Consider the following 21014-nt stretch of genomic DNA (forward strand, 5'->3'; position numbering starts at 1 on the left):
TTATGTTAAAACCTAGTTTTAAAGCTCCAAATGCCATTGAATTATGATAATCCAATTTAAATTTGAATAAAATTTGAAAATTCTATCAAATTTGGCTCGAAAATGGTATTTTCATCCATAGTTTGATTGAAGACTGATTTCAACTGAATCAAGCTGAATTTTAATTTGTATTTGATTTATACATTTAACAAATCCAAATGTTTATTTGTCTTTCATAAACCAATTTGGGCTCTGTAAGTTCAATTTGACCATAGAAGGGCAAAATTGTCCGGATTGGTCAATTTCGACCAATTGACGAAAGTCAAAGCTCATTTGTGAGTAGTTTGACTTTGTTTGAGGTAATTTGATAAATTTGAGTAAAGAAAGCTCTTAGTTGAGCTAAATTGTACTTTGACTAAGTTTAGTCAAAGTGGGTTTGGTTCGATCAAAGTCTATTTTCGTTCATTAATTAGATCGTGAGACAAACCTACTTTTTTTGCCAAGTTGAACTCATGTTGACTGATTCTAACTAATATTTTGGTACACTAGGGTCGAACCTACTTGAATTAAGTGGGTTTGACCAGCCTAGTTATTGCTTTTCGAAAATTGAAAACTCTTTAAAGAGAACCTAGTTAAAGAAGAGAGAGATGCATAAATGTTTCTCTTTTCCTAGGTTTTTAGTTATGATATCATTCATTTCTCTTTGAAAATAATTTTTTCATTTAATTGGGGGAAAACATTTATTTATTTATTTATTTATTTTTTTAAATGGGAGGTGTGACCCTGGGGGGCTCTTGACCACACGGGCTAAGTGGGGCCCACAGGTGGGTCTCACAAAGCATTCTAGACCGAATTAGATCTAATTCTTGGATCTAAGTCAAAATTTGAATTTTGCAATTGGATTTGGATTTCAAATCGTAATTTGGACATAGTTTGAACTCATAATTCTGCATTGGGATTTGTGTCACAAGTTAAATTCATGATTCAAATCCAAATTACGTTTAGGTTTGAAATTGGCTTTGAAATTACAAAATTTCACAATTCTTTTGAGAAATTTTCACATTGATTCAATTTTGATGTGGAAAAATTTGAGGTGTTAACAACTCAGAAATTCACAGGCGAGAAAGATACTGAATGTTGCACTTCTCTTTCAAACGGGCGAAACGTACACAATCAAAGGCGAAGATGGCGTCCATGAGAGGGGAAACCAGCAAAGAGGGGAAGATGGGCTTCAACGAGAGGTGAGGCAGCGAGAGAGGAGAGGTGAGTGGTTGGAAGACTCACCAGGAAGATGGCGGGAGGCTTCAAACAGGCAAAACCAGCAAAGATGGGATTGCAGGAATAAGAAGCGAGAGAGGTGAGGCAGCGAGAGAGCTAACGGGTCTCAAAAAAATCCGCGTGAAAAAATCTGTCCTCCACAGGTTAGATTTTTTTGAGGGGTAAACTTCATCCATTCGTACACTTTTTTCATGTTAAAATTTTCAGCGTTTGATGCGCTCAATTAAAACCGGTTGAAATTTCTCACTGTCGTACAATTTTCAACCGCTCCTCAACTTTTACCCCTGCAATCAAACACAGCCTTATTGTCAATAAGATCCAACCCTGGTTGAACGTAGAATAGAATTCACCATTGAAATCAAGATTAAACATATACCAATTATATAATCCCGTTTAAATATAAAATGTGACTCTACTTCTTGTAATATTACGACACAATTGAAAGTCAAGATGACATATTCCAAAGTGTATCTCTAATGTGACTAATGCAACCGCAGACATGATCCGAAGTTTGGAATATCTTAGCGAGTAGCGACCTGAGTTGGTATCCCGAATTTAGCCCTGAAAATAAACACGATTCTCCTTTTTTCCTTGATAAAACAACCAAGGCAATAGTAGAATAGTAGGGGCATTTTAGACGATTCCAGATAGAAAAGGAAAAACAATTAATGGATAAAAATAATTGAGAAAAAAGGAGACTCCCAACGGCTCGCAGATTCAAAAACGACGCTGATTGGCAGCAGCAAGAAAAAAGTAGCCGTTAGCGGAGCGTTCCGAACTTGCCTCCCCTTCTTTTTCTCCGTTTCTCGACAAAAATCCTCAACTCAAGCCAAAGGAATCCCGTTGATCCTCTCTTCCCACCGGAAAATCTCGTTCCGCCCGGCACCACCTTTTTCCTGGCTTTATTCCGGCCACTTCTGGTGAAGAACCAGCGAAGGAAAAGCCTGCCAACAAGATGATGACACCATCGAAGGGAAGGCAAACCTCCAGCCCCCATGTCGATCGAACACGCAGGATTTCAGAGAACTCGAACCCTAATATCTCTCCTGGCTGCCACTTCAACAAATCCGGCAGCTCGCCGTCTGTTTCCGCCAAGGTGAAGCCGTCGTCTACTTTTGCAAACGCCCTCTGTGCAGCCTCCCAAAAAATCAAGCAAAGAAAGTTCGTGGTCGCCAAGAAGAATGCAAAAGCTTCCGTAGAAGATACCGTGATTTGCGAATGTGGAGAAAAGAAGGCTGTAAATTCAAAGAAGTGCCGATGTGTCGCCTATGAAAGCCTCCGGAATTCTCAGGAAGAGTTTTTTCGGCATCGGGAGATTGAAAAAGAGGAGGATGCACCAAATGATCCAGAGAAATCAAGCATCCCGGCCGCTCAAGTGGAAAACCAGGAGCAGAACGCTGAGAATCCAACCCAAACCAAAGAGGATAGTCCGAGGAGATTGAGAACGGAGATTCTTGAGCAGGCACTGAACAGCATGCCGGAGCAGGGATCGGGAAGAGTCAGGCATTTGGTAAAAGCTTTTGAGAGCCTTTTTTCCTTTCCCCAGCATGATGACGCGCACCAAGAAGGCAAAAAACCAAGCAAAGTCATGAAATGGGCATTGCCCGGCTTGCTACCTCCTGGTGCGGGAGAAGCTTCATCTTCGTTTAAGCCATTGTCCGTTTCCTCATCGTCCGAGTTCTTCTTTAATAGACTAAATTCGGGGACGAATTCCATTCTTTCCGCCTCTGTTAACACCAGCGAGGGAAGGTAGGTGCAGTAATTGTATATTTTTTGTAGTTTTCTTTTTTGTTACCTCTTAATTTCATTGGTGTTGTTTCTTTTATTTACAGCTTAGGAAGTAGAACATCCAGCGGGAGCGGAAGAAGCAGAAGAAACGTGATCCTTATTTGATCTCTCTTGAATTTTTACTTTAGTATATGCTTTCAGTGGCTTATTTGTTAACTAATTTGAGTTTGTTTTCCCACGGTACAGAGTACAGATTCTGCGAGCAGAGTGGGAGGAAGAAGCTGGAATAAGCAACTAAGGGTGACCAGTCAGAAACCTTTTAAACTAAGAACAGAGGTACGATTTGTCGTGAACTAGCTGCAGACTGCAGGAAGTCCAAAATTCGGTCACTTCCATGACAATGATTTCTGTTCTTTTCCTTCTTGTGCTGATCAATTAAAAATTTTCACAAAATGGAACAAAATTTTCATCCAATTCAGCAAAGAGGGAAGCAGAAACAGGATGATTTTTTTAAGAGAATACAGGATATGCTAGTAGTGGAGGCAAGCAAACGTATACCAATTGCTCAGGGTCTTCCATGGACAACAGACGAACCACAGGTATATGATGAGACTTCTACTTCTTTCATATGAACTTCCCCTGCTTGTTGCTGGTTCAGATCGCCATTGCCCCCACTACAGCTTCGCCCAATCAGTCTACAGTATGAGTAACTCATGTAGTTCGATCGCTGATTGGTTATCTCTTCCTGTATGATAAATTGGAATTTCTTTCAGTGCAATCCACTAGAAAGTGTTGAACATCGCATAACGTATTGTTCGATACATTACATAGCGGAACTATGGAGGAAAACGTCGTACCTTACGGTGAGAAAAAGGGTGTAAATAAAACTGTCAATTTGCTTTTTTCAAATTTGACGTTACATAAAATTCTTACCATTGATGGACATGAAATACATTCTTGCATATTTGAAATAAAAAAGTAAAATGTAGAACTGATTTCATGCTAAAAAGTAAAGCTTTCATGGTTTTTCTTATACGATCCTATGTTTATTCTGAAAAATGAAAAGAAAAATGAAAATTCATTTCTTGTGTCATAAGTTGCTTAAAGGCTCCAAAAGAATGCCGTAGATAATGAAAACTTAGTTATATTGATGCCCATCTAAGTACCAAAGTAATTTAAGCGGTCAATTTTGATTGTTTCTCGTGAAAGCATGTATGTTGTAGAACATATACCTGTTGTTTTTATGTTTATATAGAGATTTTTACTTTGTATTTTTTCTGATTTTTTAGAATATGTTTTGAACTTTTTAATATAGAGAATCAGGAAAATTAAATTTGTGATTTTTCTTTTGGTTCTTTATGTCATTGGACTTTACTAGTCTGGGTTACATTATACATTTTACATTGCTAGATACAGTTTTTGATTAGCAACTGCCTTGTTACTTGCTTGTATATGGATTTGTTCATTTAGAAGCACTCTAATACCAATTTCATCAACTAGAAGTATACTCAATCATCAATTAGGTTATTTGTAAGGAGTGGCCACCATGTTCTCTTTAAGTGCAATGGGTTATGTTTTGCATTAATTACTGTAGCAATATCTTGTTAGACTATTTCAGTCAGAAGCATATTAAAACCGATCAGTTATTGATTTGTTCCCATATTGCAAACAAAAGCATTCTGAATAACCGTTTTTAGACAAAGTTGAGGCGAGGTCCATGCTTGACATAAGTTACCAACACCATTTCTTTAGCTGTCGTACCCAGTAATCAAATTGTAGCATTATTGTTAATAATTATCAACACCATTTCTTTAGCCGTCGCACCCAGTAATCAAATTGTAGCATTATCGTTAATAACTACCCAGGGCTTTCTAATTGACTGTTGGTTTTTCTTCAGTAGATTCGCTGGAGACCAGTGGTCATTAAATCATTACATCTTTCTCTTGTATGCTTCGTGATTCATTGTTTTGTTACCTTGGTTGCAGTGCCTATTGAAGCCTGCTGTAAAAGAAACTACTAGACCATTAGATGTCAAACTCCACAGTGATGTCCGTGCTGCTGAGCGTGCAGAGTTTGATCAAGCTGTACGTTTTATTAACCGCAATCATCAAAATATAGCAATAATGTGTAAAAAGAATAGACATTGCCTGACATTGTCTCCTGATAATCTTGCATTTGAGTGTCCCTCCTCACCCACCTTTTTTTTTTCTTACTGACAAGGTTTTTTTTTTGGGTTTGTTGCCATCCTAGATGCAAGAGAAGTTGTCTCTCATGGAACAATATAAGCAAGAGCAAGAGAGACAGCAAAAGGTAATTTCTTTTACTAAAACTCCTTACTTTAGTGGTTAAGATGTAGTAGATAGCCCAAAACTTTGCATAATGGAAGAGAATATCGACTGCTACTCCAGCATGCTGCTTCTGCAAAGTTTTTTGTGATGTCAGTTTGACAGTCCACTTCAGGTTCACGCTATGCTGATCATACTTAAGCTAAATGAGCTGCACGGTTGAGATTCAGCTTTGCAGTACCTATGCTGTCCATATCAGGCCGACTCAAGCAAATAAGAAATCAAACCCTGCTGCCAGTTTGATGTGTAACATGGTATTGCTTGGTTTGTTTTTAGCAGCGTCAAGGGCAATTCCTCATCCAGCTTATATCTTCTACATTGCTAAGCTAACGTATCTAGCAAACAAAACCTGCAGGATATAAAAGAAATATAGCTTCTACAGGTTCATGTAATTTAATTATATGATTCTGGCTAGATGTCCCTCACATAGGTTTTGAAAATGTTATGATCTCATAGCAGCATTGCAGAGGTTGATCTAGTGCCAGAATAATGCAATGTCTTCCATCATTAAGGAAAGGGTGAGTTCTTTTAGTTAGTTAAAAAGCACAGTTAACTTTTTATGTCCCAGCTAGGTTATTGTTGACTGAGTTTGAGTTATAGTTGGTTTCCAATAAATATGTTCCTTTTGTCTCATCATCTTCCATCGATTTCTTTGCTATACAATTAGCGCAATCCTTTATTTTCCATTGACATTTGGTTCATATTAGTTGTATCTAAGTTACAAGCAATTCAATATATGTTCTCGCTTGATGCCATGAGGTAGTTGATTTTTTCCTTACTAATAATGCTGTATTTGATATTAGCCCAGTCTAGATGTGAAATTTAAGGTAAAATTAGCCAGTCATAACATGTACGACATCATGATCCAAGTGCTTGACATTTCACATTGCAGATGGCTGAGGAGGAAGAAATTAAACGGCTAAGGAGAGAACTTATACCTAGAGCACAGCCAATGCCATACTTTGACAGGCCTTTCGTCCCTAAAAGGTACAAGACGACAAGTGTGTAATCACACTTCAGCCAACAAATTTTCACTTTTTTCAAAAAATTCTTACTGCACAGATGATTTTTTTTTTTTTTTTTTTGGGGGGGGGGGGGGGTGTTTATCTTTGCATGTAAACAAGATTCTATAAGAATTTCAGATCAAATTTCCAGGAGCCAAACCTTCCAAAATTTTGGAAACCAATACTTGCCATGATGAATTGATCCAACAGATTTTCGTTTATTTTCCTAAAAAAAAAAAATCTAACCATAATTTTGTAAACCAACGCTGCTACATACCCTAATGAACTTGATTCAGCGCATGTAGAATGCAAGTGCACAGACGTGTGTTATATTGCACCCGATCCCATTCTAGGAGACAAGTTGAGTTGCAAAAATCTGTGATTTTCAACTTCAGCGGCAGTAACATCCATTTCTGCAACTACTGGTGGTTTCCTCAAGATCCTGTGGTTGCAGAACTGTGAAGCACTGTAGAGATTTTCTCATGTGAGCTTCAACTAGAGTGACATCTATTTCTGCAACTACTTTTGATTTCCTCGAGACCTTTGTGCTGGTTACAGACCTGTAAGTGCAGTTCAGATTTTCTCAGAAAAAAAGTGAGCTTCTACTTTCCTGGATTTGACTCTTTATCCCCACACACACACTATGAATAGTGTTCAGTTCACAATCAGCATTCAGGACACAAGAGATGTGATAAATATAATAATGTATGGGCATTTGCAGGTCACTGAAACACCCAACAATTCCAAGGGAGCCTAAATTTCACGCTCCACATCAGAAGAAGATAAGGTGCATGTCATGGAATGACATCAATTTCAACTAAAGTGGAATGTAAAGTGGAGCATACAATAAATTGCATTTTCTCATTTTTCTATCTTTTTTTTCTTTAAAGAGGAAATATTTGGAAGCATTCTGTCGCATTAACCTCGTGTTGGGCCGTTTCAAGTCAAAATGCCATTGACAAATTTTATGTAAAAACTCTGATAAGGCTGTCCATATACTATGCAATATTTGATAGAAAGGGTTGCTGTTGAGTTTTTTCGTTCTTTGACAACCTGTTATACAATATTTCTTTATTGCTTAAAAGTTGTCGGTTTGTATACTTCCGTGCTTTGATGATGTGACAAGTGCCTTGAGTGATAAACAGAGGACCAAATATATGACTGTTCTATAAAGGGAGAACAGAAAAACTATGTCAGATTTAGCATGGAAGGATCAGATTCAAATATTGGCTAGAAATATCTTTTTATTGTGTTTCTGGGAGGTTGAGGTGAAGACCGCGCCGGAGGATGCCGCCCTAGTGTTGGACGCCGTCAAATAGAAAGGTGCATTAACGTGAGGAGGAGGAAGTTGCCAAATCCGGGCAAGGAGTTACAACTGCCCTCGTTAATTTTGGAAGGCCTCTCACGTCCAAGTGGGGAAGTTTTCAAATTGATTGGCGAGAAGTTAGGAAGGGTCTAAACTCGGAAGGTAGAAGCACCACGTGTACCAAGGGGCCAAATCCGGAAGGATAATCAGCCCGATCTAGGAGGAGCGTGTAGGAGGAGCTTAAAACGGAAAGTGACTCTCTCGTGGAAAGATCTTGCATCAATTCAGGGAGAAGCTTTAGACTGGAACTTGTGACAATAGCTATCATCTTCTGCATGCACATTCTCTCTCAAGTGTTTGTAACATCCCGCAGTGCTGCATATATAATGGATGGATGTGCTGAGAGAATGGCCAATCTGTACCAATCAAGCAATTATAAGAAGCTGGATTTGAGTAAAACGAACTAAACAACTAGTATTAAACAACTAGTAATGTCCTTCACCAGACCTCAAGCGTCTGAAACATACAGCAGATCTGAATATATATAATCGATGGTTGTGCTGAGAGAATGGCCAATCTGTAATCATGCTTTACTGCAATTAGAAGAAGCAGGATTTGAGTTAAACGAGCTAAACAACTAGTAGTGTCCACCAGCTCTGAAATCATCAAATAAGTAATGGGCAAGGCCGCACCAGTTGCGTGAGTTGGCTTCCAAATGCTTATAATATTAGATAATCAGTATTCTTGGGCGGACCATGAAAGTCATATTCTTCCATGAATAATGCTGTGCCGCCAAATAGCGTCGTTTTTTGTGACAGCTGTAGTTGGGGACTGAGAGCAACGAGCCACCTGTTTCCAGCTGCGCCGACAATTGTATCTTCTCTGGCGATTCGATCCTAAACTTATACACCGGCGGGCCAAGGGATTGAGTCCACTTTCTCCTGTATTACTTTCCGCTTTCGTCTGACTCACGGGTAGCCGTTGAACGTCGGTTATCAGTCAATCCATGCGCCACCTCGGGCCGAGACGCTCGCCGGAGAAGGCAAGGTCAGTGGAAGACCAGGCCTTGGGCAGCGGCATCGACAGAACAGAATGGAACGATCGCTGCTAGCAAACATCGACGACCAACTGATCTGCAACGCTCCTTTTCTACGATTATGCCGCAAATAACTGCGGACGCGCCTGCACAAGTCAGGGGAACCCGCACAAAGGGCATTTTAATAATTTCTTACGGAGAGCGAGAACGACAGGAAAAGCGTTTAGCCACAGAAAATTTCATATTTTTTCTTTTCGTCTTGCGATGATATTGGCCGACAGCAAGTCGGTGGAGCCTTGGCCTTTGAAAAGGGAGGGAGGGCAAAAAAGGCTTTGTGTCACGACCTCAATGATTTTTACTTTTTCCCTTTACAGCAGCTTTGATGGCTTAGATTAATTGCCCATGGTACAAAAGTTCAGGATATTCTTGGGCAATTTATTATGAGTGAATCCATTGTCTGATTGCCTGGATGAAAGATTTTTCCTTTTGGGCGTTTGAGTTACAAGGATTTACTAAATCCGGATGGTGGGTGGCGATGAAAGAAACTGCTAAATCCAAGTTCTTTTTGTCATGTTTGATTTTATTAATTTTTTATCACATAATATGAGTATGTATGAATTGTAGTGGCATTCTAGTCATTACGCTAAAAGGAAGTCGTTGTATGTAACTTCATTTTTTTTCTTGCCACCAACGATAAACAAACACGAAACACACAATTTGAGATCTCATGTCTACTAAACTCACCGGTGTTATAGACTAATAGTCTGCATGTCCTCTAGCGCCACATGTCCCATGCATTTCATGGCTAGGCAAACACACCCTCTCCTCCCCTTACGTTTAAGACGTGGTGAATTTACTGACAGACTGGTGAAAATATAGTGGTTAATTTGATTTTCCTAAACATTACTTTCTTGTACTACAAATGGTTATTGTAAATGTAAATGGTAGATGTATGATACTTTAGTTGATAAATGTCTCACTCTTTACATAGATTTCGAAAAACATAAAAAAAACAAAAAAAAACTTCAAATATCCTCTCAAAATTAATAATTTTGACCATTGAAACAATAGTTACACTACACAACAACGACAACAAACTAAAGCAAGTTTGCTCAAGTCGTTGAACTCTCCATTAGGGAATTGAAATCAAAATTTGGTTACTTTTGGAAGTATGAACTTAATGGTTGTTAAAAAATACATTTTTTGTTTTATCTGTCACATTTTGAGAAATTTTAATCCAAGCGCACTTCATTCAAATAAACAGGTTTAGGTAGCAGCCATCTAGCAAGGCGATATCTCGGTTCAACTCAACCTCACAAAACCAGGTAAAACTCGAAGGAAATTTATTATGATTGTTTCAGTACTATTTTATTTACTAACATGATGTTCTGTCTTTCTAGTGTTTCACATAATTAAAGTGGCTACACCGCCCAGTCGCAGCGTTGACATTTTTTTTTTTAAAGGATACCAAAATAATTTTCAAAATATTCATGAGGACACAAAAACTTCTAGAAATGTTAATAGTAAGGGGCTATGGTCCATACCGGTTCCCTTTGATTCTGTTCTTGCACATCTTGCTTCAAAAGGTATAGTATTAGGGGTGAAGCTAGATTTTGTTTTTTTAAGAGATACTAAATATATGATTAGCAAAATTTCAGTCGTCGTGAGGTTAATCCATATAACTGGACCCAAGTTCATGTAAGTTTCAATACTAATTTAACATTTCAAAAAGTGGAGTCAGTGGAACCGAGACCCCACCTATCTCCACCCTTGTATAGCATAGTCACCCTAGCTAGCGGCATGAGGACCGATGTATCCCCAATTTGATGTTCATGGTGCTATGCTCTTGACTAAATGCAATGCCAAATTAAAGATATATTACCTTCTTACTAGTTATCGAGGTGGCCATTGAACCTGGTGACAAAGAAAAAGAGAGAAGTTTGCAGTTATGAATAATAATCCTTGAGTTTACTCGTAACTTGGGTGGAGATAAATGCTTGCTTACTTATATGTTCTTTGACAATAACAGTACATTGTAAAAAGTATGCAAATTAAACACTATAACCATGTTTTATGAATCAGCACAAATTTTATGATAAATTCATGGAATAATAACAATATGTTACTATTGTTAACAGTCTATTGTCCAAAATCACATTACTATAGTGGCAGAGTTATATAGGGCAGTGGTGCCCACACCAGCCCACGAAAAAAATAATTACAATGACTTAAAAAAATCATTATAATGACTTAAAATCATATTATTAAAAAATTAATAGTTCCCCAAACTACACCTATGATTCAAGTGCCTCTCAACAAAAAAAAATCTCTGATTCTGCCATTACCCCTTTTCCCTTTTCCCTCAAAGCAAGACATGCAGTGAGATATTGGGAAGATAGATGAGCACTAACTCACAACGGCCGGCGGAACTGCCGCTACTGCTACGCAGGTCCTCCTTTGAGGTGCCTCTTAATTCCACTTAATCATTGTTGTAAGAGTGTCTTTTTTATAATAATACGATATTTGCGATACATTTGTTAATAGTTTATAAATGGTAGGTGCTTTTTTTGAATTTTTTAGTCGTTGTCTTTTTACAGCCCGCTGCTGATTCTGTGTGTGGGTGTGGGCGTGTGAGCGAGCAAGAGAGAGTGTGAAAGAGTTGAGGAGGGGGCTGAGTGCTGGTCCTTGGTCTGTCGCTGTGGCCTAGCACATTTGAGGTGACTTCTGGCGATGTTCAGAGAGTGAGAGAAGAAGAAGAAGAAGAAGAAGAAGAAGGATGTGGAGATTTCTTCTTCTGCTTGTCTGCACCTTGACATTGACTCTGGGATCCGTTGGTACGAGCACAGATCCGTCAGATGGTGAGGCCGTCCACTTCTGTGCTGTTCCACGCGTTAACAAGCCTCTTGATTCTGTACTCTCTCTGTTTCTCTGTGTGGGTGCTTGAAGGATTTGGTCTACGACTTTTATTTTTTCATTTCATGGATGAATGCATCAGTTTGATGCCCTGTCTTTATGGGAAGAAATCGAGCTGGTTTCTGAGGACATTGACAATCGATGTCCATGGAAAGTGAAAATGCTGGACTAAGGGCTTTCATACGATTGCTTGTTTTTTCTTTCATCTGGAGCAACATTTGATCAGACTCTGAGAGAGAGAGAGAGAGAGAGAGAGAGAGAGAGAGAGAGAGAGAGAGAGAGAGCCTGATGTGGAAACATCTAGGCTCGTCAAAGTCGAACTTTCTTGTCGTCTTCAGGATGAGTTTAATTGTATTTAGAAGAAATTTTTTCTGCTTCTTCTGTCTGCGCTCTCGCTCTATTTTTCTCTGGCCGAAGATGGAAAACAAGTTGTTTTGACCACTGATCTCACCTGTTTTTGCCTGAATGACGTTTGAATGCAGCTTCTGCCCTCAACATTTGGTATTCTACCATTGGTTCTCCCCCTCAGCTGACCGGATGGAGCGCAAGCGGAGGAGATCCTTGTGGGCTGCCCTGGAGAGGCATCACGTGTTCTGGGTCGTCAGTTACAGAAATGTAAACAGTTCTTGCACCTGTTTTGTGTTTCCGAACTCTCCATATTAAACGTTTTATTTGACGTTTCTTGCTGATGGACAATACCATTTTATTAAGAAAAAAGAGAAGAAAAAAGAAAGGAAAAAAGAACAGACAGTGAAATGTCAATGTCGCCTTTGAGTTGTTGGATTTTGGTACTTTTTTTTCATTGTGAAGTAAATAACGTTTACGTCGCATGCGCTATTAACGTTTACGTCGCATGCGCTATAAAAATTGCATCCAATATTTATTCTGTCTACTTGACCTTGAGCAGCCAGCTACCTAATGCGGGGTTAAGCGGGCAGCTGGGGTACAATCTCAATAGCTTTAAGTCTCTGGTGAACTTGTGAGTTTCATTCTTTGGTTCTCCAGTTATGATCAATTTGGTGGATCTTTCTTTCATTCTGAAGCATAGTTTGATGGACATATATCCTGCAGGGACTTGAGTAATAATAACTTCAATGGAGATATAAATTACAATCTTCCTTTAAGCTGTGAGCAGATGTAAGTTGTTGACATGATTTCTATTTCCGGAGCAAGTCTTTTTCGTGATTATCTGAGTTGTATCAGTGGACATTTGTCTAGAAATCTTTCTGGGAATAAATTCACTGGACGTGTCCCCTATTCAATTTCACAAATGCCTTCTCTTAAGTATTTGTGAGTCCCATTCTTCCATCTCTCTCTCTGTTTCTCTCTTTTTCTTTCTTTACAAAAATGCAAAAATCCCTTATTTTCATTTGACACTCAGTAAAACTTTCGTGTTCTGGATGGTTGCAGAAATCTTGCCCACAATCAACTTCAAGTTCCACTGGATGATATGTTTGGAAGCTTACCAAATCTGGCAAAGTTGTAAGTCGGCTCTTCTTTTTTCCATTTTTTTTATATGATATTCCCAAAAAGTAAACACATAGTTTGGTCCCGAGTGTAATATTTTTTCTCCATGTCTCTATATTGACCTATAGAAATGAACAGGTACTATTGTATTCCTGAGTGTGGAGGTACTTTTTTTCCAAGAAGTTGTTTTCCTATTTTTTACATTTATTATCTTTACTTGCCTTTACCATTCCTGAACCCAGTTATTGCATTCTGATTGCAAAACGGAATGGTAAATCACCTTTCCTGTCCTTTCCACAAGGCATTATTGAAGCTTGAAAAATTTTTCTTCATTGTTTAAACTCTAGGAGAAAATGAACAACACGATGGTATTACCCAAACCCATCTACCTCTCAAAGTTATTGGCCAAAAAAATACCCTAGGTCATAAAGCAGCTCTGCGTCCACTTGACTTGAAACTGACCTAAGTGCCTTGGTGTTCTTGCTCTCTATATCTTACTTAATTTTGAACACTCAAAATGGTTTTGAACCAAAGTAGTTATTAGGTTTATGTATATATCTCCACCATAAATTTCTCAAGATTTTCAATATGAGACTGTGTCCAAGGCATTCAGAGGCATGAAATGTTGTAATAACTTTCTTAAGGAAACACTTAATTGCATGTTCTATCTTAGACTTTAAAGTTCAACACTGCATAAGTATTGTTACAGTCGGCAGTCTTTGAGAGAGAAACTTATGTTCATTCACTAACCCTAACCTCCATAATAAAGAGATTAGGGAAGAGAGATTTACAAATTACATCAACCAAAAATAGAGGAATGTTTAAAGAGAACTCCTAACTATTAAATATTGTAAAAAACCACCTACAAACATAAAATCTTCTAATTCAACACTCCTCCTCAAGCTGGAGCATACATATTAATCATGCTCAGCTTGACACAACATATAGAAAAATCGCCAATAAGAAGAGCTTTGGTGAAGACATTTGCAGCTTGATAGCATGGATTTAGCGCAAGTCATTTCAGCGGCAGTTTGAACTTTGAGCCATAACTCTGTATTTAGATTCTGCACTAGATCTTGACATCACACATTGCTTTTTGCTTCTCTATGATGTAAGGTTACCTCCCACAAATACACAGAATCTTGTGGTTGACTTCTTGTCTTCGACTGAGCCAGCATAGTCAACATCACTATAGGCTTCCACTTCCAGGGTCTTGCCTTTTGTGAACAAAAATCCTTTGCCAGGATACAATTTCAAATATTTGACCACCATTAAAGCAACACCCCAATGAACTTTCCTGGGTCTTTCCATAAATTGACTTAGCTTCCCCACAGCAAAGCTAATGTCTGGTCTGGTTACAGTAACATAGAGGAGCTTTCCAATACCAGATTTGTATGATTGATAATCCACTGATTCTGATTGGTCATCATAAAGATGTATGCATGGATTCATAGGTAGATTGGCTAGTTTAGCTCGTAGCATCTCGGTGTCCTGCAACAATAAATCAAGAATATACTTCCGTTGAGAGAGAACTACACATTCCTTGTTGCGAGCAACCTCTATTCCCAAGAAAAATAGTAGTTGACCAAGATCTTTCATCACAAAATGTTTTTGAAGAAACAACTTTGTATCAGAATTTTCTTGATCGGAGTCACCTGTCAGGATAATATCATCAACATAAACCACTAGAACGGTCATACCACTAGAGTTTTTCTTGATAAATAGAGAATGATCAAGAGTGGATCTCGGAAAGCCACGCTTTGAGACTACCTCATAGAACTTGTGAAACCACGCACGAGGACTTTGCTTGAGTCCATAAATAGCTTTCTTCAGTTTGCACACCTTTCCACACTCCCCCTGTCGCTCAAACCCCGGTAGTTGTTGCATATAAACAGGGGCAGAGCCAGGATTTTTTTTAGGGGCGACAGTCCAACCTCTGAATCCGGGTAGGGCCAACTGAATTCAAATACAAAAAATACATCGCGCAATTAAAAAATTTTATTTTTTTCAATGTATTTTTTTTTTTTCATTGGCCGGGGTGGGGCCATGGCCTAGGCGGCCCCCCCTTCCCTCCGCCCCTGCATATAGACAGTTTCATTAAGATCACCGTACAAAAAGACATTTTTGACATCAAGCTGATACATGTGCCAATCATGGTGGACAACTACAAAGATGATAAGATGAATGGTTCCCAACCGAGCAACAAGAGAGAAAATCTCAAAAAAATCAACCCCGTAAGTCTGCGTGTAGCCCTTAGCAACCAACTGAGCTTTGTATCTTTCCATAGAACCATCAGAATTATATTTCATTGTGAATACCTACTTGGAGCCAATAATGTCACAATTAGGAGGAGGATCAACAAGTTCCCAGGTGCTTCGTTGAACTAATGCATCCATCTTATTTTGCAATGCTTGTCTCCATTGGGTATCTAATAAAGCATGTTGGTGACAAGTAGGAACTGCATGGGCAGTCAAAACTTGAATAAACTGTTGCATACTTTTATCAATACGTCAGTAGAAAAAAAATGAGATATAGGATGCAGAGTACATTGTTGCTTGCCTTTGTAAACAACAATAGGTAAGTCTTGACAGGGTTTAGAGCTCGCTATCGTGGGTTTAGATGGACTAGGTATACTCACTTTAGATGTACTTACCTCCTAAGAAGTGGTTGGGGAAGGATCAGGAGAAGGGTCCTGTCGACGTGTGTAGACCAGCGGAAGATCACGAAACTTGGACATCCCTAGAAGGAGACTCACAAGGGAATGACTCCAAAGGAATGAGAAGAATAAGTAGTGGGTCAGATGATGGTGGCATCTCAGTAGAGATAGGAGAATGACTATAATAAGGTTGAGACTCAAAGAATGTGACATCCGCACTGATATTCTCCTTTTAAATCATGGGGTCAAAACATTTGTAACCTTTCATGATTTTTGGAGTAGCCAATAAAGATACACTTAATGGTTTGAGCACCCAATTTATCACGTGTAGGTCCAAGGATGTGAAAAAAGTCTGTGCAACCAAATACTTTGGGAGCTATTGAAAGCAATGGTCATTGTGGGTGCACAAGTTTAATGAGAACCTGGTTGTCAATGAAGGATAAAGGTAAACGATGGTCAAGTAACAAGCAGTGAGGATGACATCTCCCAAAAAATATGCAGGTAGATTAGTAGAAGCATTAGGGAACGTGCCACATTTGAAGGTTGGCGATGTTTTTGCTCAGCTACTTCATTTTGCTGGGAGGTATGAGGACAAGTAAACTTAGGAGAAATGCCATTATCAGAATAAAATTTCATTAAGGTAGACGGTTTGAACTGAAGAGCGTTATGAGTGCGAATACTTTTAACAATAATACCAAACTGGGTCTTTATTTCAAATATAAGGTTCTTGAGAGTACATATGACTTCATACCTTTCTTTTAAAAGGAAAACTTAAGAGACTCGAGAATAATCATTAACAATGACAAGAAAATAATAAAATCTAGACCTACTAGCAACTCTGCTAGAACCCCACACATCAACATGAAGAAGATCAAATAGTCCACAACTGGATGGACTAAGACTCGATGAATAACTGCTACGGGTGTGCTTGCCAAGTTGGTAGACTTCACACTAGAACGACTCTGGTACTGATAGATGATGAAGTAGGTGACAAAGCTTGGAGACAGATGGATGACCAAGTCTGAGATGCCACTAGAAGGAGGAGGACAATGAAGAAGTCGAGAAGACTGCAATGCCCACAGAATCATACAAGAAGTAGATGCTCATTTCTCATAGTCTCTACCAATCGTCTTCCCAGTTTTCAAGTCCTGAAATGAACATACACCAGAGTCAAATGTAACACGACAATGTAAATCATTAATCAATTGTCCAATTGATAAAAAATTAGTGGGAAATAGGGGCATATAACACATTATAGACTGAGAAATCTTAATATCCTAATAACCCATAATAGGAGACCATCTACCATCTACCATCTGCAAGTCTCACATGACGTGTTTGAGGTAATGTGTGTACCACGGTAAACATAGAAGGTTTACTACAAAAGTGCCTCGATGCTCCTCAATCACTAATCCAAGTAGTACCTATATCAGGTGAAGCAATATCGACAGACATAGCATTGTCTATCATAACTATAGAGGCTGACAAATGAATAGATTTGTGTGCTAAGAACTCCTCATACTCTGACTTGTTGATATTCACAGTCACAGTCTCAGGATAGAAAGAAGATAAAGACCCCTCTACTACTGATGAAGCTGCCTGGACATATCCAATAGTAGACTGTAAGGAATTCTTGTCCTGCTTAGATGCAACATTGTTTATCCCAATATCTGTCTTCAAAATGCCTTATTTTTCTATAGTAAGTGCACTGAAATCTCCCCCGACCTTCTCCTGACCTTCGACCTATGCCCCTCCCCTGGAGAAACTACATCCACGACCTCCTGAAGCCACCAAGGCAGAGACATGAGCATCACTAGAAGGCAGAGAAAGGGTCACAACAACACAACTGAGTCTGTTGTAAGCTTTAGCTAGGTCAGGGATTTCTGTTCTAGTCAACATCTGTGCCTTTGCTATTGAGTATTCGGAAGAGAGACACTGTAGAAACTTTGCAACCATAGACTGTTCACCATGAGTCTTATGGCATGTTGGACGTGGGGGACGTAATGTTTTAAGTCTTTCATAGATTAACTTGAGGGAAAGCAAAGTACTCAACAAGACTTTACAGTAGAACCATAAGAGAATGAATTTCTTCAAATTTTAAACTCATAAGAGAAATCAGGTTTGAGATTTTTAACCAAAAAACAGAGAAGAACATATAGAGTAGAATGAGACTGATCAGCAATAAACAATTGTCCAACACCACATAGCAGGAGTAAACACTATCATGTAGATGCACAACACTTCTTCCAAACAAAAACAAATACCTCCACAGTAGATTGTTGTCCACCTGCTAACAGCCACCCCACGTATGACAGAGACTAATCCACAACTACTTGTGCTGTCTCCAACAATGACTAGTTTTTTTTTAGTGCATCTGACATTGCTGTATCAGTAGATTATCCTCCACGAATCTCGCAAAGCCACACTTTGAGATTACCTCAGAGAACTTATGAAACCACGCACGAGGACTCTTGAGTCCATAAATAACTTTTTTTAGTTTGCACACTTTTCTACACTCCCCTTGTCATTCAAACCCCTTGCAGTCTTCCACGTGCCAAATCTGGAAAAATATAAACCCCTTGCAGCTACTCTTCCATGTGCCAGATTAAAAAAAAATATTGTACAACAACTCCCACACACAACTTCCACATAGTTGCTTATGCTCCACTACATCCACGTTGGGGACCTAATCACACATACCTCTCATGTGTGATTAGGTTCCCCTTCCACGTTGCTCCACTATTTCCAAATCAGCAGAGAGAACAGAAAAAGGAAGGGTAGAGAAAGAAAAGAAATAGGAAGAGATGGGAGAGTGAGAATAGGAGAAGAGGTCGCCGGAAAATCACGTCGCCATTGTTAAAATATAAATCCTTCACCAGCACGTTGAAGAGGAGTCTCTTAGGATTCCACCTCCTTATAGAATGTGTTATTTAATGTCCTTGTAACATGTGAAGAGTCTCCTAGGATTCTATGTTGTAGTTAATATCCTTGTTATTTGGGAAGTCTCCTAGGATTCTATGTTGTAGTTAATATCCTTGTAATATGTGAAGTCTCTTAGGTTTCTATGATGTAATTAATGTCCTTGGAGCTTGTGAAATCTCCTAGGATTCTACGATTGGAGACTCTTAGAATTCTGGAAATGAGATTATAAATAGAGGCCGTGCAAACCATTTTGGCTACGGCTTCTTCTCCTCAGTTTCTTCTTGTTTTCATTCTCTCTCTCCCTCTCTCTCTCTCTCTCTCTATCTCTATCTTCCTGCGTGAGTGCTGTTTTCTGGTTACAGATATTGGTGCTAGATTTCTATCATGGTATCAGAGCGCCAGGTTACGTTATCTCTACCAAACGAAATGCCCAAACAGGTCTGATCTGGTTAGAACTCTTTTCTCATCTTGTCTCTATCCTGAATTTACTTTTCTCTTGCGCAATTCTTGTTCCTTTTTCTTCTTGCTTACCCAAGGACACATCTTGTTATATCATGTCTTCTTTCCCTCTCATCTTCTACCTATATACCATTCCTTTCTGCTGTCATGGAAAACCTTTCGCATTCTGGCATGTCCTCAAGTTTTCTTCCTCACCTTATTACCGAAAAACTCAACCATGAGAATTATCTGATCTGGAAAAGGCAAATCATGCCTTTCATAAGAAGTCAAGGCCTCTTTGGACATCTCGATGGTTCAACAAAGGCTCCACCAATATCCGTCTTACAGGAAATAAAAAATGAGGCAGGAGAAGTTATTGCTGTTCATGAAGACAACAATCCTGAACATGCTATGTGGATGAGACGTGATCAAAGTCTGGTTGCGTATATTTTGTCCACTTTATCTCAACAAGTGTTACTTTCAGTTTCTGATGATTGTACTGCAGAAGAATTATGGAAAACCCTTGCTGATACCTTTTTCCAAATATCAGAAGCTCGAATTATGTACTTAAAGAAAGAATTTCAGAATTTGAGCAAAGGTTCAACGTCTATCATGGATTATTTGGGGCGTATTAAGGCCGTCGCAGACCAACTTGCTGCCTCAGGGAATAACATTTCTGATAAGGAAAAGGTGCAGCAAACCTTGAATGGACTTGGGCATGATTATCATGCTTTTATTACAGCTCTTGAGGTCCTTCCTGTTCTGCCTTCCTTCAACGAACTACAAGGTAAACTTCTCCAACATGAAATGAATATGAAAAGAGTCATTGAAAGGACTGATCAAGGGAACTCTCAAAATGTGTTGGCTATGAATGTAAAGTTTGGTAAGAGCCATGGGAATTCCAACCATGGTGGTCGTGGCATTCTACCAACACCACATAACCAAGGTATGTCTCCTTTGGATACTTCAAGAAAAATACCAATTTGTTTTCAGTGCAACAAGAAAGGACACATGAAGGCACAATGTTGGTTTAATCCTCAAAATAAAAACAAATGGGTAAGACATGATTATAAACAAGGAGGACAAAGTTCTAAATCCACCGCTGAAGATATGCAACAGCTATTGATGACCGCATTCTCAAAGATGACTATAAAACAAAATGAGCAGGGAGAATGGTTCTTTGATTCAGGTGCAGCTACCCATGTGACAGGAAATGCAGGTAAATTGACTAACTTATCCCCTCATTATGGTAGAAGTTGCATTATAACAGGTGATGGAAAATCTCATCCTATTACACATATTGGAAATGCACATATTCCATTGTCATCCTCGTCTCTATCACTGTCTAATGTTGTTCTTGCTCCCAATATCAAAAAGAACATCATATCCATTTCTAAACTCATTGATGATACAATCTCTTCTGTTGAATTCACACTTTCTTCTGTCTATGTCAAGGACCTCCAAACGAAGAAAATGTTCGGTAGAGGGGAGCGTCAAGGGAATATGTACGTCCTCAAGGAATGTCTACCCAAGGATTCATCCACTTTTGATATAGGATTGAAGACATTTTCTCTTTCTCATAATGCGTCATCAGTGCCAAGTTCTTGCCATTTTCAATCAAAAGTAAGGGGCCCTAACCAATTTTTGGAGTCTGATTTGTGGCATAGTCGGCTAGGACACTGTGGTCGACATTTCATTGAAAAACTTGTCACAGATAGTCTCATTCCAAGATCAAGTTTACCTCTTACTTCAAGTGTCAAAAAATGTTCAAGTTGTGGACTTTGTAAGAGTCATGTTTTACCTTTCCATAATATAAATCAAAGAGCTTTCAAACCTTTTGAAACTATTTTTTCTGATGTATGGGGGCCAGCCCCTATTGATTCCATGTCTGGGTCAAGATATTATGTCTTATTCATTGACTCTTACTCACGTTTCACCTGGA

General features: G+C 38.9%; 2 protein-coding genes and 1 long non-coding RNA gene across 3 annotated transcripts in view; 2 read left to right on the forward strand and 1 right to left on the reverse strand.

Annotated features, from left to right (window-relative positions):
• Positions 1-2027: 2027 nt before the first annotated feature.
• LOC116257305 (microtubule-destabilizing protein 60-like) lies at positions 2028-7386 on the forward strand. The gene is made up of 8 exons (XM_031633919.2): positions 2028-3006; positions 3090-3135; positions 3232-3321; positions 3465-3584; positions 4971-5069; positions 5236-5295; positions 6223-6317; positions 7056-7386. The coding sequence occupies exons 1-8, from the start codon at positions 2213-2215 to the stop codon at positions 7153-7155; spliced, it is 1404 nt and encodes a 467-aa protein (XP_031489779.1). The 5' UTR covers positions 2028-2212; the 3' UTR covers positions 7156-7386.
• A 254-nt stretch (positions 7387-7640) lies between these two features.
• On the reverse strand, positions 7641-9182 carry LOC116257306 (uncharacterized). Its single transcript, XR_004173342.2, has 3 exons — positions 8333-9182; positions 8148-8233; positions 7641-8056 (listed from the first exon to the last, which is right to left on the reverse strand). It is a non-coding gene; the product is annotated as an uncharacterized LOC116257306 (long non-coding RNA).
• A 2091-nt stretch (positions 9183-11273) lies between these two features.
• The window catches only part of LOC116257764 (protein STRUBBELIG-RECEPTOR FAMILY 7-like), a 43037-nt gene continuing 33296 nt past the window's right edge, over positions 11274-21014 (forward strand). The window contains exons 1-6 of the mRNA XM_031634740.1: positions 11274-11534; positions 12072-12204; positions 12497-12568; positions 12661-12726; positions 12808-12879; positions 13000-13071. Of these exons, the coding sequence (XP_031490600.1) occupies positions 11453-11534; positions 12072-12204; positions 12497-12568; positions 12661-12726; positions 12808-12879; positions 13000-13071 (497 nt within the window). The 5' untranslated portion in view covers positions 11274-11452. The remainder of the gene's footprint in view (positions 11535-12071; positions 12205-12496; positions 12569-12660; positions 12727-12807; positions 12880-12999; positions 13072-21014) is intronic.

Source organism: Nymphaea colorata, chromosome 7 (assembly GCF_008831285.2).
Source record: "Nymphaea colorata isolate Beijing-Zhang1983 chromosome 7, ASM883128v2, whole genome shotgun sequence".
Classification (NCBI taxonomy): Eukaryota; Viridiplantae; Streptophyta; class Magnoliopsida; order Nymphaeales; family Nymphaeaceae; genus Nymphaea; species Nymphaea colorata.

Bases quoted from the DNA above. Each gene is read 5' to 3' on its own strand.
- LOC116257305 (XM_031633919.2), top strand. From the start codon at position 2,213: ATGATGACACCATCGAAGGGAAGGCAAACCTCCAGCCCCCATGTCGAT. The intron at 3,585-4,970 runs GTATATGATGAG...CCTTGGTTGCAG, and splicing joins GGACAACAGACGAACCACAG to TGCCTATTGAAGCCTGCTGT. The intron at 6,318-7,055 runs GTACAAGACGAC...GGGCATTTGCAG, and splicing joins AGGCCTTTCGTCCCTAAAAG to GTCACTGAAACACCCAACAA.